General features: G+C 47.4%; 1 protein-coding gene across 1 annotated transcript in view; it reads left to right on the top strand.

Annotated features, from left to right (window-relative positions):
• Positions 1-15,200, top strand: part of LOC311226035 (uncharacterized protein) — a 115,210-nt gene that overhangs the window by 82,170 nt on the left and 17,840 nt on the right. Inside the window, exons 9-10 of the mRNA XM_084311415.1 lie at positions 1,814-1,960; positions 3,966-4,241. Of these exons, the coding sequence (XP_084167541.1) occupies positions 1,814-1,960; positions 3,966-4,241 (423 nt within the window). The remainder of the gene's footprint in view (positions 1-1,813; positions 1,961-3,965; positions 4,242-15,200) is intronic.

Raw genomic sequence — 15,200 nt, 5'->3', positions numbered from 1 at the left:
GCGCTCAGCTAAATGACTAAGTGTAAACGTCCCGGTAAGAGTCTGTCGTGGCACACGTCCATCTTTCACAACAGAACTTTTTTTGTGTTGTAATTGAGAGAGAGAGAGAGGGGAGAGAGGAGGGGAGAGAGGGGAGAGAGAGAGAGGGGAGAGAGAGAATTGTACCCATTCTGCAATCAGACAGTGAGACACAGAGAGAGAGTGCTTCTTCTCTTGGACGCCTGTCGGCGATTCTCGCAGAGCACTTCCCGCTAACGTGCCGAAAGGACCCGGCGCGCGGCAAGCGTGGCCTGTATTTCAAACAGATATTCCGGTTGCAAACGGAGATGCGTGACGAGGAGGGAGGCTCTTGAGAGGCCAGATGGCCAAACTGTCCTGCATCAAGTCATAAAATCCAACATTGCGCAAATTTGATGTATTGGGTCTCGAGTTAAAATACTATCCGTCAAACATGTTTTTCCGCGGCCAGATGGCTTCGCTGCAATATCTCTCCTGGGGCCGGAGGTTTCAGTGTGAAAGGTGAAGCCAGAGCCGGCAAAGGAGAGAGAGAGAGAGAGAAGAGAGAGAGAGAGAGAGAGAGAGAGAGAGAGAGAGAGAGAGAGAGAGAGAGAGAGAGAGAGAGAGAGAGAGAGAGAGAGAGAGAGAGAGAGAGAGAGAGAGAGAGAGAGAGAGAGAGAGAGAGAGAGAGAGAGGAGAGAGAGAGAGAGAGAGAGAGAGAGAGAGAGAGAGAGAGAGAGAGAGAGAGAGAGAGAGAGAGAGAGAGAGAGAGAGAGAGAGAGAGAGAGAGAGAGAGAGAGAGAGAGAGAGAGAGAGAGAGAGAGAGAGGAGAGAGAGAGAGAGAGAGAGAGGAGAGAGAGAGAGAGAGAGAGAGAGAGAGAGAGAGAGAGAGAGAGAGAGAGAGAGAGGAGAGAGAGAGAGAGAGAGAGAGAGAGAGAGAGGAGAGAGAGAGAGAGAGAGAGAGAGAGAGAGAGAGAGAGATCTCCACACACTTCTGCAAAATACCTTGTGTGGTGTAGTGTTCATCATGTTCCGTCCTGACTAGCTGGCCGGGTAGAGCATAACATTATTAACCCATAAGACACTCGTAAGTTGTAGTAACAGGGTCTTGTGTCTCCTGGCTGGTAAGGTGTAGTAACGGTGTGGTACGGTGTAGTAACGGTGTCTTGTGTCTCCTGGCTGGTAAGGTGTAGTAATGGTGTGTCTCCTGGCTGGTACGGTGTGGTAAGGTGTAGTAACGGTGTCTTGTGTCTCCTGTCTCCTGGCTGGTAAGGTGTAGTAATGGTGTGTCTCCTGGCTGGTATGGTGTGGTAAGGTGTAGTAACGGTGTGTCTCCTGGCTGGTACGGTGTAGTAATGGTGTAGTAACGGTGTGTCTCCTGGCTGGTACGGTGTAGTAACGGTATGGTGTGGTAAGGTGTAGTAACGGTGTGTCTCCTGGCTGGTACGGTGTAGTAACGGTGTGGTAAGGTGTAGTAATGGTGTAGTAACGGTGTGTCTCCTGGCTGGTACGGTGTAGTAACGGTGTGGTAAGGTGTAGTAACGGTGTGTCTCCTGGCTGGTACGGTGTAGTAACGGTGTGGTAAGGTGTAGTAATGGTGTGTCTCCTGGCTGGTACGGTGTAGTAACGGTGTGGTAAGGTGTAGTAACGGTGTGTCTCCTGGCTGGTACGGTGTAGTAACGGTGTGGTAAGGTGTAGTAACGGTGTGTCTCCTGGCTGGTACGGTGTAGTAACGGTGTGGTAAGGTGTAGTAACAGTGTGTCTCCTGGCTGATAACGGTGTAGTAACTGTGTAGTAACGGTGTGTCTCCCGGCAGGTAAGGGGCGCTACGGGGAGGTGTGGCGTGGCCAGTGGCAGGGCGAGAGCGTCGCTGTGAAGATCTTCTCCTCCAGAGATGAAAAGTCCTGGTTCAGAGAGACAGAGATCTACAACACGGTGCTCCTGAGGCACGAGAACATCCTGGGTGAGTAGAAGCACGAGCAGCGTCACCCTCCAGGGACTCAACTCACCATAAGGCTGAGACCATATGCCATTTGGAAGAATCGATAATTCGGATCAAAATTATAGATAAATATTGATATTTTTATTAGTATACACTTTACTTTTTTTATTATTTAAACAACACATGTATGTTTATTTTGCAGCAATTCTTTGTCGTTGCCGCCATCTTTAGTGTTACAGATTTCCCCATTCAAAACGACCACAGTGATCCTCATTTTATAGTCGTGGTCTCTGGATATTGCATATTGAATGCACAGTGCAGAGTTGCAATTCAACTGAAATTACATGAAATGGGGATGTTTTAACTTAACTAAAACATGCCACAAGACCTAGTATTTTTTTATAGTATAAAGTATTACAAAAATATATATATTACAATTATAAAAAAAAATTCATGCAGTTATCGATAATTATTGATAAATCAATAAGTGGTCTCAGCCTTAACTCACCATTCATCTTGTTTTTCTTCAACCATTTACTTTGAAGTTTTACTTTCATTTCTCCTTTTCTTGATCCCATCTGCTGCGCTCGGCTGTATCCTCCCTGTCGTTGGTTTAACTATCTCTTTGTTCTCAAAGCCCAGTGACCAACACTGTCCTCTAGATTCAGGCGTCTGTGCAGCTGTTGGTGTTCTCACAAGTTCTAGAGTTGCCTATTTAGATAAGATGAGATGAGATATTCTTTTATTGATCCCTGAAGTTGGGTGTCATAGCAACATGGGGGAGGGGGGAGGGGAGGTACAGGTATGGGCAGGGTAATAGTAGAAAGACATAAATATAGGCAAACATTTTTTATCTGAATTATAAACATGAGAAAAAGAAATAGTAAACAATATAATTAAAAATAAGCTGTAAACAAAGGAGCAGATGAGGGTCTGTATTGGTTATTATATGTTACGCTCAATAAATATAGACAATAAAACATTTGAATCTGAATATATACTATGAGTAAGAGTAAAAGTAAACCGTATACACAAGGTGCAGTATACACAAGATGCAGTATACACAAGATGCAGTATACACAAGGTGCAGTATACACAAGATGCAGTATACACAAGATGCAGTATACACAAGATGCAGTATACACAAGATGCAGTATACACACGGTGCAGTATACACAAGGTGCAGTATACACAAGGTGCAGTATACACAAGATGCAGTATACACAAGGTGCAGTATACACAAGATACAGTATACACAAGGTGCAGTATACACAAGATGCAGTATACACAAGATGCAGTATACACAAGATGCAGTATACACAAGGTGCAGTATACACAAGGTGCAGTATACACAAGATGCAGTATACACAAGGTGCAGTATACACAAGGTGCAGTATACACAAGGTGCAGTATACACAGGGTACAGTATACACAAGGTTCAGTATACACAAGATGCAGTATACACAAGGTGCAGTATACACAAGGTGCAGTATACACAAGATGCAGTATACACAAGATGCAGTATACACAAGGTGCAGTATACACAAGATGCAGTATACACAAGGTGCAGTATACACAAGGTGCAGTATACACAAGATGCAGTATACACAAGATGCAGTATACACAAGATGCAGTATACACAAGGCACCCTAACTGGCTTGATATACTATTTTTCAAAAGGCTGCTATCGTAGGAAACCGGACTATCCTTTGAGGTTTGTGATCATATTATGTATATCCCATTTACTATGCCTGTGTGCCTGTGTGATATATCATGTAGAATCCATTATATGCTCTCAGTTAGTAGCTGCGCTGTCTTTGGCCTGGAGGAGGAGGGTGAACCTTCAAAGAAGAGAAAAAGATGAATTCTTATACGCCTCACATCTTTCTTGAGGGCATATGATTTGAATGATGAGCCAAGACACAGGCGTCTATATGAGGCGTACTCTTCCCTCTCTCTGCGTAACCATTTCCGTAGGTGGCCGTCCGACTGTGTATCAAGTCTTCTGTTATCTCCTCGTCTTCAGGCTTCATTGCTTCGGACATGACCTCCAGGAACTCCAGCACCCAGCTGTGGCTGATCACCCACTACCACGAGATGGGCTCCCTGTACGACTACCTGCAGCTTAGCACCCTGGACGCCCCCGGCTGCCTGCGGATGGCGCTGTCCATCGCCAGTGGTCTGGCGCACCTCCACGTGGAGATCTTCGGCACGCAGGGCAAACCGGCCATCGCCCACCGAGACCTCAAGAGCAAAAACATCCTGGTCAACAAGAACGGACAGTGTTGCATCGCCGACCTGGGTGAGTGATGTTGACCCGCCGTGTCCAGAGGTCCAAATCAAATGTATTTGTAAGGCCCGACAACACACGTTAATGTCCCCATGGGCCGGACACGGCTTCTTTAAACAAGTCAAGAAGAAACATCACAATAAATCAAGAACGAAACAAAAACACCATAAAGTCCAACATTTTTAAATACATTTTATAAATGAATGCAACACTCCCAGACATACCCCACGCGAAGGTAAGGAAAAACTCACTAAAACCTAGCAATAGGAAAAAATGCACCACAGGCAATGTGGAGGAGAGAAACCTTAGAAGGGCCATTCAAGGGGGGATCTCCCTTCTTAGATGTCGGTGATAGTAGTGTTGCAATAAAACAGGCAAAACTGTTGGTAAGCATGCACTCATATGTGTAATGAAACACAGATAAGTGCATGCAATAGCAACTGAACATTTTGAAAGATTAAAAATAGAGCTGATGGTGGATCTATTTGAGGCAAGGGGGCGGCGCAGAGAGGGTCGCATCCTCCCGGTCATCATCACAGGACGTCCACCTTTCATAATGCAATGTAGTCCACCTTTCATAATGCAATATAGTCAACCTTTCATAATGCAATGTAGTCCACCTTTCATAATGCAATGTAGTCCACCTTTTATAATGCAATATAGTCAACCTTTCATAATGCAATATAGTCAACCTTTCATAATGCAATGTAGTCCACCTTTTATAATGCAATATAGTCAACCTTTCATAATGCAATGTAGTCCACCTTTCATAATGCAATATAGTCAACCTTTCATAATGCAATGTAGTCCACCTTTCATAATGCAATGTAGTCAACCTTTCATAATGCAATATAGTCAACCTTTCATAATGCAATGTAGTCCACCTTTCATAATGCAATGTAGTCAACCTTTCATAATGCAATGTAGTCAACCTTTCATAATGCAATGTAGTCCACCTTTCATAATGCAATGTAGTCCACCTTTTATAATGCAATATAGTCAACCTTTCATAATGCAATATAGTCAACCTTTCATAATGCAATGTAGTCCACCTTTTATAATGCAATATAGTCAACCTTTCATAATGCAATGTAGTCCACCTTTCATAATGCAATATAGTCAACCTTTCATAATGCAATATAGTCAACCTTTCATAATGCAATGTAGTCCACCTTTCATAATGCAATGTAGTCAACCTTTCATAATGCAATATAGTCAACCTTTCATAATGCAATGTAGTCCACCTTTCATAATGCAATGTAGTCAACCTTTCATAATGCAATGTAGTCAACCTTTCATAATGCAATGTAGTCAACCTTTCATAATGCAATGTAGTCAACCTTTCATAATGCAATATAGTCAACCTTTCATAATGCAATATAGTCAACCTTTCATAATGCAATATAGTCAACCTTTCATAATGCAATATAGTCAACCTTTCATAATGCAATGTAGTCCACCTTTCATAATGCAATGTAGTCAACCTTTCATAATGCAATGTAGTCAACCTTTCATAATGCAATGTAGTCAACCTTTCATAATGCAATATAGTCAACCTTTCATAATGCAATATAGTCAACCTTTCATAATGCAATGTAGTCCACCTTTCATAATGCAATGTAGTGCATCTTTCATAATGCAATGTAGTTTAACTGTCATAATGCAATGTAGTCGACCTTTCATAATGCAATGTAGTCAACCTTTCATAATGCAATGTAGTCGACCTTTCATAATGCAATGTAGTCGACCTTTCATAATGCAATGTAGTCAACCTTTCATAATGCAATGTAGTCGACCTTTCATAATGCAATGTAGTCGACCTTTCATAATGCAATGTAGTCAACTGTCATAATGCAATATAGTCAACATTTCATAATGAAATATAGTCAACCTTTCATAATGAAATATAGTCAACCTTTCATAATGAAATATAGTCATTAAATTATTTTAAAATAATAATTGAATAGAGCGGTCAGGTGGCGTAGCGGAGATTGTGCTCGTCACCAATGCAAGAGGCTGCGGTCTCGACTCAAGTTCAAGTTCTTTAATAGTTGTCATACAGAAGTACAGAATACTTTCATACAAAATGCTTCTTACTGTTACGCTCCAGAGACTGTGCTAGACAAGATAGTATCAAATAACATAACATAATATAGCATGTAATTTAGAAGAAGAAAAATGAGGTCACAGTGTTCGGTATAGACATATGTACAATGTTCTGAGTTACCATATAATATACAATACTATGCAGTGTACTAATGTACAGTACTATCTAGTGCAAAGCATAAATGGGATGAGGTACAATTTTAGGTACAATTTACAGTAAGGTGTACGAGTTGTAGTGCAATCCTTCATCCATAAATATAAAGTGTGGGGAGTGGGTGCTACAGTGTGTTTGTTTAAAGTGGGTGTGTGCTATAAAGTGTGTGGAGTGGGTGCTACAGTGTGTTTGTTTAAAGTGAGTGTGTGCGTGTGGATGTGTGTGCTATGTGCGTTTGGTGGTTGTTGTTGTGTAGTGTTCATTCATTGTTCGTTTAGCAGCCTGATGGCCTGGGGATAGAAGCTTCTTCTGAGTCTTTCTGTGCTCGCCTTGAGACTCCGGTATCGCTTGCCTGACCGCAGCAGTTCAAAGTCCCGGAGAGTCAGCATTGCCTTGGCTCAGGCTGATCGCTATACTAACTCGTTTGGCTGAGTTAGGTGGAGGGGAGCCGTGGGTGGGTCCTGGGCGTTGTGGACAGCGACCCCTACATTTCGGTCGGGGCGCCTGCTCAGCGAAGGTAGGATCTGGTGAGAGGTAGTGCGGCCTCCCACACGTTACACTCTCCCAGTGAGAATCTGCGTGGCCAGGCTGGCTGCCGGCTGGCTGCACATGCGTCGGAGGAAAGCATGTGACAGTCTCCGGCCTCTCGGACCAACAGTAGGTGAAAGTGCGCAACAACCAGGAAGGGGGTTGGGAATTGGCATAACGACTAACAGTGGGATGGGAGAAAAATCGGAAAAAGAAGGAGGGGGAAAAAGATAATAAAAAAAAAAAATAATAATAATAATTGAAAAATATAAAAATATATATTTTCCCTTGTTTTTACCGGCACCTACACTGTGTAGTGTATTGAGAGGGAACCTTATTAACTGTTACACCGCTGAACGGCATGCTGGGTACAGCTCGCTAGCTAGCCAGGTAGCATAACAGTCTGTTAACAACTGGAAGAACAGAAAAGAAAGATGAAAAAAGAGACTGGAGATGTTACATTGAAGCAACGTTTTGTACATTTGCCATGTTGTTTCACTAAGTTCACACATTTCAACAGTCAGTGATGTAACGTTAATAATAATTCATTACATTTATATAGCTTTACAACGTAGGGTGGAAATTGCCTCCTTCACCTCCACTGGTAGCATCCAACTTTGGGCTACGCAGGCTCAATGGCTGCCATACACTGGCACCCGGCACACATCACACTACACTATACTTGTATGCCGTGACAAATAAAACTCTTGACTTGACTTGACTTGACAATGGCTGAACGGCTCAGGAGACAGGGATCGATATAAGCCAATTAAGGCAGAGGGATGATTAGGTGGCCTTGATGTCAGATACCTGATTGGGAATTTGGCCAGGAATGTCGGGGAACCCCCTACTCTTTACAATAGGCATCCTGGGTTCTTTAACGCCCAAATTCAGTCAGGACCTCTGTTTAGCGTCCCATCCGAAGGACGGCAATCGCAGCTGTACGGTGTCCCTATCACCGTAACAGGGGCATTGTTACTGACATGTCCAGAGGCCAGAGTGCCCCCTGCTGGAGACGACACCGCCACGTTCAGAATGAATGCTTTATGTTCACCTGCTCCGCTAGTGTTAGCTGTTGGCGATGACAGCAGCCGGCTAGCTCGCTTGTTGTATTATCTCTCGTTCGCTATTAAGTAAACAAAATCATATGTTAGCGTGGAAGCTCAATACGCATTTGAATAGTTCCCAGTAACTACCCCTACAATACAGTATTAATCATAAACAGGATGTTCTATTTTGCGCCTTAATGATGTTTCCTGAGCTACACTCTTCACCCTATTACTCCCCCCCCCCCCCCCCCCCGCCACTCACATCTACCCATGTACTCATATTATTAGTTGGTGATTGCGGGAAGAGAACAGCCACCAGGTGCAGCTCCTTTCAGCCTTTTAACAGCTTCAGAAATACATTAACAGCCACTCAGTCCCACTTGTTGCCGGCTCTGCAATGTTCCCTTTCAATAATGACGAATACGAGTTAGCTCAGGAAGCGCCTCTCAGCCGAGACATCTGTCCGAGATGTTTATTTGCTGTTCCACGTCTGCCTGCCTGCCTCCCTGGATTAATGCACTCCGAGGTCCTGAAAAACAAGATGATGGCAGTTGTTTTGGTCTCGTTTCTGTATGATGTAGGAGTGCCATTTATTTTTTCGGAAATGGGGTTGATTTGCGTCACGTTTTGAGGGGCACGTAGAGGCCTTCTGAAGTTCCTCCGCGTTCCACTTCTGGCTACAGTACACTAATATTATAGTATTAGTATAGTATTAGTCATACAATTTTTAATAAAACATTTATCATAAATGATGTAGCCTATCTGCATCCGCTTGGCACTCGGCGCTCCATCTAATCAAGACGTCACCATCACTTTCGTACCAACCGTGCCCTTATTGGATTATTTATGTTGACGAAACTGATGATTACAAAAAAAGAATAACACTAATTTAATCGGATTAATCACTTTATTCAAATTGAGGATTTAATTTGAGGATATAAAGGTTGTTTTTAAAAAAAACGTTTGGATTACGTCATAAAATATGACGACAGACATTTGAAGCTTCGTTCGAATACTTCAATAGAAGCTTTGAATGTTAAAAAATGACATTCGGTACAGCCCTATAGGAAACCACAATATTACCCCAGATCCGTCTAGTTGATCCAGTGTGAGCTAGAGATTAATAAGAGGTTAATAATGACAACGCTGGTTGCACAGGATGTTTTACAAGGGATGTGAGTTGCATTTAATTTCACTGATGTTTAACCGCTCCTAAAAAACACAAAAAAACTATGAAGTAGTTAAACGGAGAGAAAAAAAAGCCAGCCTTAACCCTTTCACTACCACAGGTTAACCTTTCACTACCACACTACAGAAGGTTAACCCTTTCACTACCACACTACAGAAGGTTAACCTTTCACTACCACACTACAGAAGGTTAACCTTTCACTACCACACTACAGAAGGTTAACCCTTTCACTACCACACTACAGAACTTTCTGTTTCGTAATGGTTCTCGTTCAGCGTCACTACTGCACTATACTTCACTCGTGCACGCGCACTGAATAAAAAATTCCACAATGTACCTTTACATCCCAACATTCGTCTGGCCACACCCCTATCAGCTCACCTTCATAAGCAGGTGTGTGGCCACCTACTCGCCTCCTTCTTCGCTTTCACCACAAGGAAGTGCCTTCGGTAGATCCCCACTTGACGAGGTTGCTAGTTGAAGAAAGTTGAGACGTGTTTACATTGTGCTTATTTTTTTCTTCTCTCATAAGTATTCGATAGAAAAATCTAAGTCATAATGTCTACTTCGGAGAGTCGCAGAGCCACTCTTCACAAGCGGTTCTCCATTCCCGCCTCCGTCGTGCGTTCTGGTGCGGGGCTGTTGCCTCTCTCGTGGGTGGCAGCCACGCCCGGTAGGCATCCGATGGGTAGTTTGCCTCTCCGAGGAGCCGGTGCACCGGTGCTGTCGTCTCTGCGATGGCCTGGTCCTGGCTCTGGTTCCTCTGTTTCCGGGGTATCGTCCGCTGTTGAGCGGCCGGTTCCTTTGGTTCCGGAGGATTTGAGATGCAAACTTTTTGCGTCTGCTCGCTCCCGTCGCAAGATGGTGGCTTGCAGACGCAAACGGCCTGGGTTTGGTGAATTGCTGGAGACCAGCGAGGATGCGTCGGTCTCTATCTGCCCGATGGAAACAGAGGATTACATGGTAGAGGCAGACGGGTTCTTGTTTGAAGGCCCAGTAGAGACGAGTATCTCACCCGTCCAGGTAACACTGGAGGGGGGTGAAATGTCTCCTTGGGGCGCCTTGTTCGAGGATGTCGGGGAAAACCCTCGGCCTCATCGGCAGGATGCCCTACTATCAGCCACATCAGACTGTGGCTCCTTGACCACTCGAAGCCTGCTGCATGTGAGGGATGCGGGTTCGGTGGAGGAAAGTCTGCAGGGGGAACTGCGGGCTTTGTTCCCCGAGCTTATGGCGGTGGCGGCCGCTGCAAACGGTGTGCCGCAGCCACTGCCTGCTCCTGTCCCTGATGATCTAATAGGTCATCTCTGGCAACGTCGCCCGGTGAGAGGGGTGGACGTTGTCTACCCATTTTTCCCCTCAATGGGGGCCTATGTTCGTCGGGGCCAGGTGGTGTCCCACATCATGGGCCTCACCCCCGCCTACGTACCGGTTACCGTCGACGGTATGAGAGAGGGCGTGCCACGGCTTGATAGGCCGATGGCCGCTCTCCTCTGTCCGGAAGTGGTGTGGGAGCCGTTATGCAAGCCGGTTCTTCAAGGAAAATCGGCTAGGCGGTTGGCTTATTGGCTCTGGTACACAATCTCTGGCTGCCGCGTCTAATGTCGCGCAGCTGGCAAGATTTATATCCGGGATAATGACGGGCGGCACGGAGCTGACTGATGTCCAACATGACCAGCTCACCCAGGCGGCAGGAGCTGTCCTACATCTGACTCAGCTGCAGGCCATAGCCGCTGGGAAAGTGCGCGCCCTGGCGACTCTGATCCAGCGCCACCTTTGGCTGGAGCAGGCCCGTATGCCGGAGAAGAAGAGAGGTCCTCTTCTAACGGCCACCCTCTCCGATGCTGGACTGTTCGGGAAGGCCCTGCAATTGATGACCTCAACGTGCAGAGAGATGGCAGAGGAGAGATCCGTGCTCCAACCCCAGTTTCCCCTCCCGTCATCGCCGGTGGAGTCAGACGGCTTCCACGTCGTCGAGCTTCCTCCGCCGTGGCTGCTACTGCCTCCACTGCCACTGCTGGCCCATCGAAGAAGGCTAGGAGGAGAGACGGTGCTGCTGCTGCAGCCGGCCCACCTATGACCGGAGGAGACGGTAGGGATCGCCGTGACCAGCAACCGATTATCTACCGTCCCTCCGGGGCTTCTCGGGGTGGCAAAGCCCGAGCGGCTCGAGGCAGCAGACGCCGCTAGACCCAGTGACTTTTTTCCCCTGCGGTCCCCTCTGTTTACCCCTCCCTGGCCTCTCATATTATTTGTTTGCTCATAAATAAAAAGTCCCCTCTGAAGGGGGACTGTATTTTTTGTTAAACAAACTGTGTGTTTCTTCACCAAAACATATGATGAGGTTGCAAAGTGTGAATCTGCACTAGTATACATTGATAGAAGGGTTACGTTCGTGTTATGAGCTTAATCAAGGTCTGCAGCATACACTCGGTTATAGAAAGGTTTCTATCTCGGCCTGACACTCCACATGCAGGTAGAAGCTGGTTGTATGGTCTGTTGCTTACACAAGACGTAATGTTGAGCTACAACACTGTTGTGTTAGTTGCAGTAATGCTCGTATACACACGTTCCACGGCCTAGCCGTTACTCTCTCTATCATTGTTTCTTTTTTTATAGACATACAACACAACATATACAATAACATCAATAACACAACAGTACAATGATGTAGGCCCCTTGAACTCGGCTGCGCTCATCTTCCCAGACCCCCGCAAGAGGAACCTCCCACCCTCCCCCCCTAGAAACCGGGCTCCCCCGCATCCCAGGTCCGTCCCACACGGGGTCCAGCACTCAGCGACACGGGCATCTTGAATCTGATTGGGCCCGACCCAGTAGAGGGGCGAGGGGCAATACTCCCCCCCCCCCCCCCCCCCCCCCACCGAGCCAAGCCCGCTACCTCCCATGCCACCAAGCCCCCCACCCCACGCACAACCAACCCACAACCCACGGGATCCCACTCTCCCGGGTCAAACCGCCTAAACGCTGACCCCCACCCCCCTGAGTTGAGCCCATTGGCGCCCCCCATATCTTAGGCCGGTGCGCCCGTAGCCGGGCCCCCATCGACACGGGTCCCTTGAATCAATTGGGCCAGGTCCAGTAGAGGAAAGGATAGGGGACTCCCCCCCCACCGAGCCAAGCCCGCTATTCCCCATGCCCCCGAGAGCCCCACCCCACGCCCATCGGCCCCCCAACACACAGGGCCCCGCCGGGCAAAGCCCAGCCTCTCTGATCCCCCTGTGAGAGACCCCTCCCTCCTCCCCGAGAGATAGAACACCCCCATATCCTGGTCCACCATGCACAGAGCCGAGCCCCCAGAGCCCCCACCCCCGACCGCCAGGCCCCTGGCCCACTAGAGCCCCAAGCCCAGGTCCGCAGAAGGTCTAAGCACCACGCCTCAATGGCCCCCCGACCCCCCGCGACGCCAAGCCCGATGCCCCCCCGGCCCCGACACCTGACCGCCCAGGCACGACGGCCGAGGACCCCAGGAAACCCACTGTACCTCCCATGTCACAGACATCACCGCACACAAATAAAACTAACAATACAATAAGCACACTCTTTCCCCGGTTGGCAGTTTGGAGGGGGATCAGCCCTCCTACTGGAGAAGCCCCCCCCCCCCCCCCCCAGAGACGAAGATACCCCCCGCAGGAGGCTCTCCAAGCCTCTCTTCATGTCCAACATTTTGAATTTTTGTCCTTCATATTTGTCCATGTGCACATTTAAAACATATATACTTTACATAAATCGCTCCCAATGTGCACGGGGATCCATAAGTCTCCCCCTCTCCTCTGCTGGTAGGTGCAGAGTATTGGCTCTCTTTTTTTTTTTTTTTTTTTTTTTTTTTTTTAATCTTTCTTCCCCTCCTTTTTTTCCCGATTTTTCTCCCATCCCACCCTTCCTGGTTGTTGCGTACTTTCCCCTACTGTTGGTCCGGGAGACCGGAGACTGTCACATGCTTTCCTCCGACGCATGTGCAGCCTGGGGCAGGCCAACCTGGCCGCGCAGGTTCTCACCGGGGAGAGTGTAGCGTGTGGGAGGCCACACTATCTCTTCTCAGTTCCAACCCTTGCTGAGCAGGCGCCCCGACCGAACTGTAGGGGTCGCTGTCCACAACGCCCAGGACCCACCCTTCAGCTTTCCCACCCCCTGATACAGCCAATTGTATCAGTGTGAGAGGACAGCCAAGCTGATAGCAACGCCGGGAGCTGGATTCGAACAGGCGAATCCTAGTGTCTCCCGGTGTTGGTGACGAACGTAATCTCCGTGCGCCACCTGCCCCCCCCGAGTATTGGCTCTCTTGTTGAGAGGGCTCTGCCTAGTGGCGAGGGGTGCCTGATGTCTTGGCCCCCCTTCATCTCACTATAATTGTCCAACATTCGTGTTGTCTATTGTGCTAGAACTCCTGGTCAAAGTTCTCTGTCTGCTTTTCCTCCTGTTCCGAGACCCCCACCTTCCAGTCCTCCCGTGATTCGAGTCCCATGTTCCATTGACTCTCCTTCATCCCAGTCCAATGTGTGTAAACCTCTGTGTGATTATAGTTCTCCATTCTCTGTGTGTAGCATGTTTACTCCTCCAATTATTCTATGTGTTGTATATTTACCTTCCTAATTATTTCCATCTGCAGTGATTATAGTGCGCATTCGTGTATGTGTTCCATTGGGCATTATTGTCTATAGCTGGGGTGGTTAATCCGTTCTTTATGTACTCCTCTCGTTCGCCTCCCCGTGTCTCACCTCGTCTCTTCCTTCACGTCTCCTTATCATTTCCTTCACCTCGAATCTCAAAAAGTTAATAGTAACCGCTCTCGGGGGGGCCTGCCAGCGGGCTGCTTCGGCGCAGGCGCCCCGTGGGCTCTCTGAATCTCCATCACCACATACAGGGCCATAGACTCCCTTTCCACTCCGTCCTCAAATCCCCATAACCGGGTATTATTTCTCCGCGGTCTCCCTTCCATGTCCGACAGCTTTTCCTTCATTTTTTCTTGTTGTAGAATTGCAATTGTCAGTACTTCGTGTATCTTCGTTTCCCATTCCTCCGCCTCTGCCGTTCTCCCTTCCAACGCCGCCACGCTCTCACCCTGTTCCACCATCTTTTCATTGACCGCTTCGAGTCCCGCATTCATTTCTCCCCCGATATCCTCCTGCTTCGTCTTCAATTCCTCCCCCAGCCTCCCGACATCGGTCCTTATCGTGTCCGTAATTGACTGCATATCCGCCAATATTGCGTCCGTCATTGTTTTCATATATGCCAATATCTCGGCCTGCATGCAGACCGCCCATCCTGGCACTTCCCTGTCGAGCGCGGCCGGCCCACCTCCTCCTTCCACCTGGTCCCTCTCTCCCTCGCGACAGGGATTTTGTATCTTCAGATTCTCCCTTCTCAGAGATCCCTCATTTTCTCTCTTCTTCTCATTCCTTGTTTCCTCCTTGTTCCTTGATTGCATCTCCATTTTTTATTTCTTTTCAAGTCTTTATTCATCAGTTTTTTTACTTATTTGACCAGGAGCTCCAGCACACGCGTGCTACCCGTTTCCTCTCGTACCGGAAGTCCTATCAGTGTTTTTCTATGTACAACATGGAATGCGGGTGTAGGATTCACACACACACACGACTTGGTTTTGTTGTAAACCCTGTTCACAGTTCTGTGGGTAGCGTGCATTGTATTAGCTTGCGCTATTCATTAGCATTCTACCAAAGGTTTCATATGCTACAGTTTTTTATTGTGTGTAAGGGGAAGGGTTTTGTGAGGGGGTGTCGAATAAACCCCTCTTTCCCACTTGATTGGTCAGGGGGGGTTTCTCATCTCCTGTTAGGCCAGTCAGGGCCAAGCCGTTAGGCGCCTTGGCAGGGAGGGGGGGGGGGGAAGGGTTGTCCTGACTCTGCTCCTATTAAAAACAGGAGTTGAGTGTTGGGTTTCCCCCCGTCATGGCATACGACACTACG

This window comes from Notolepis coatsorum, assembly GCF_963971535.1.
Source record: "Notolepis coatsorum genome assembly, chromosome: 3".
Classification (NCBI taxonomy): domain Eukaryota; kingdom Metazoa; phylum Chordata; class Actinopteri; order Aulopiformes; family Paralepididae; genus Notolepis; species Notolepis coatsorum.
This window is presented reverse-complemented; position numbering and strand designations above follow the sequence as displayed.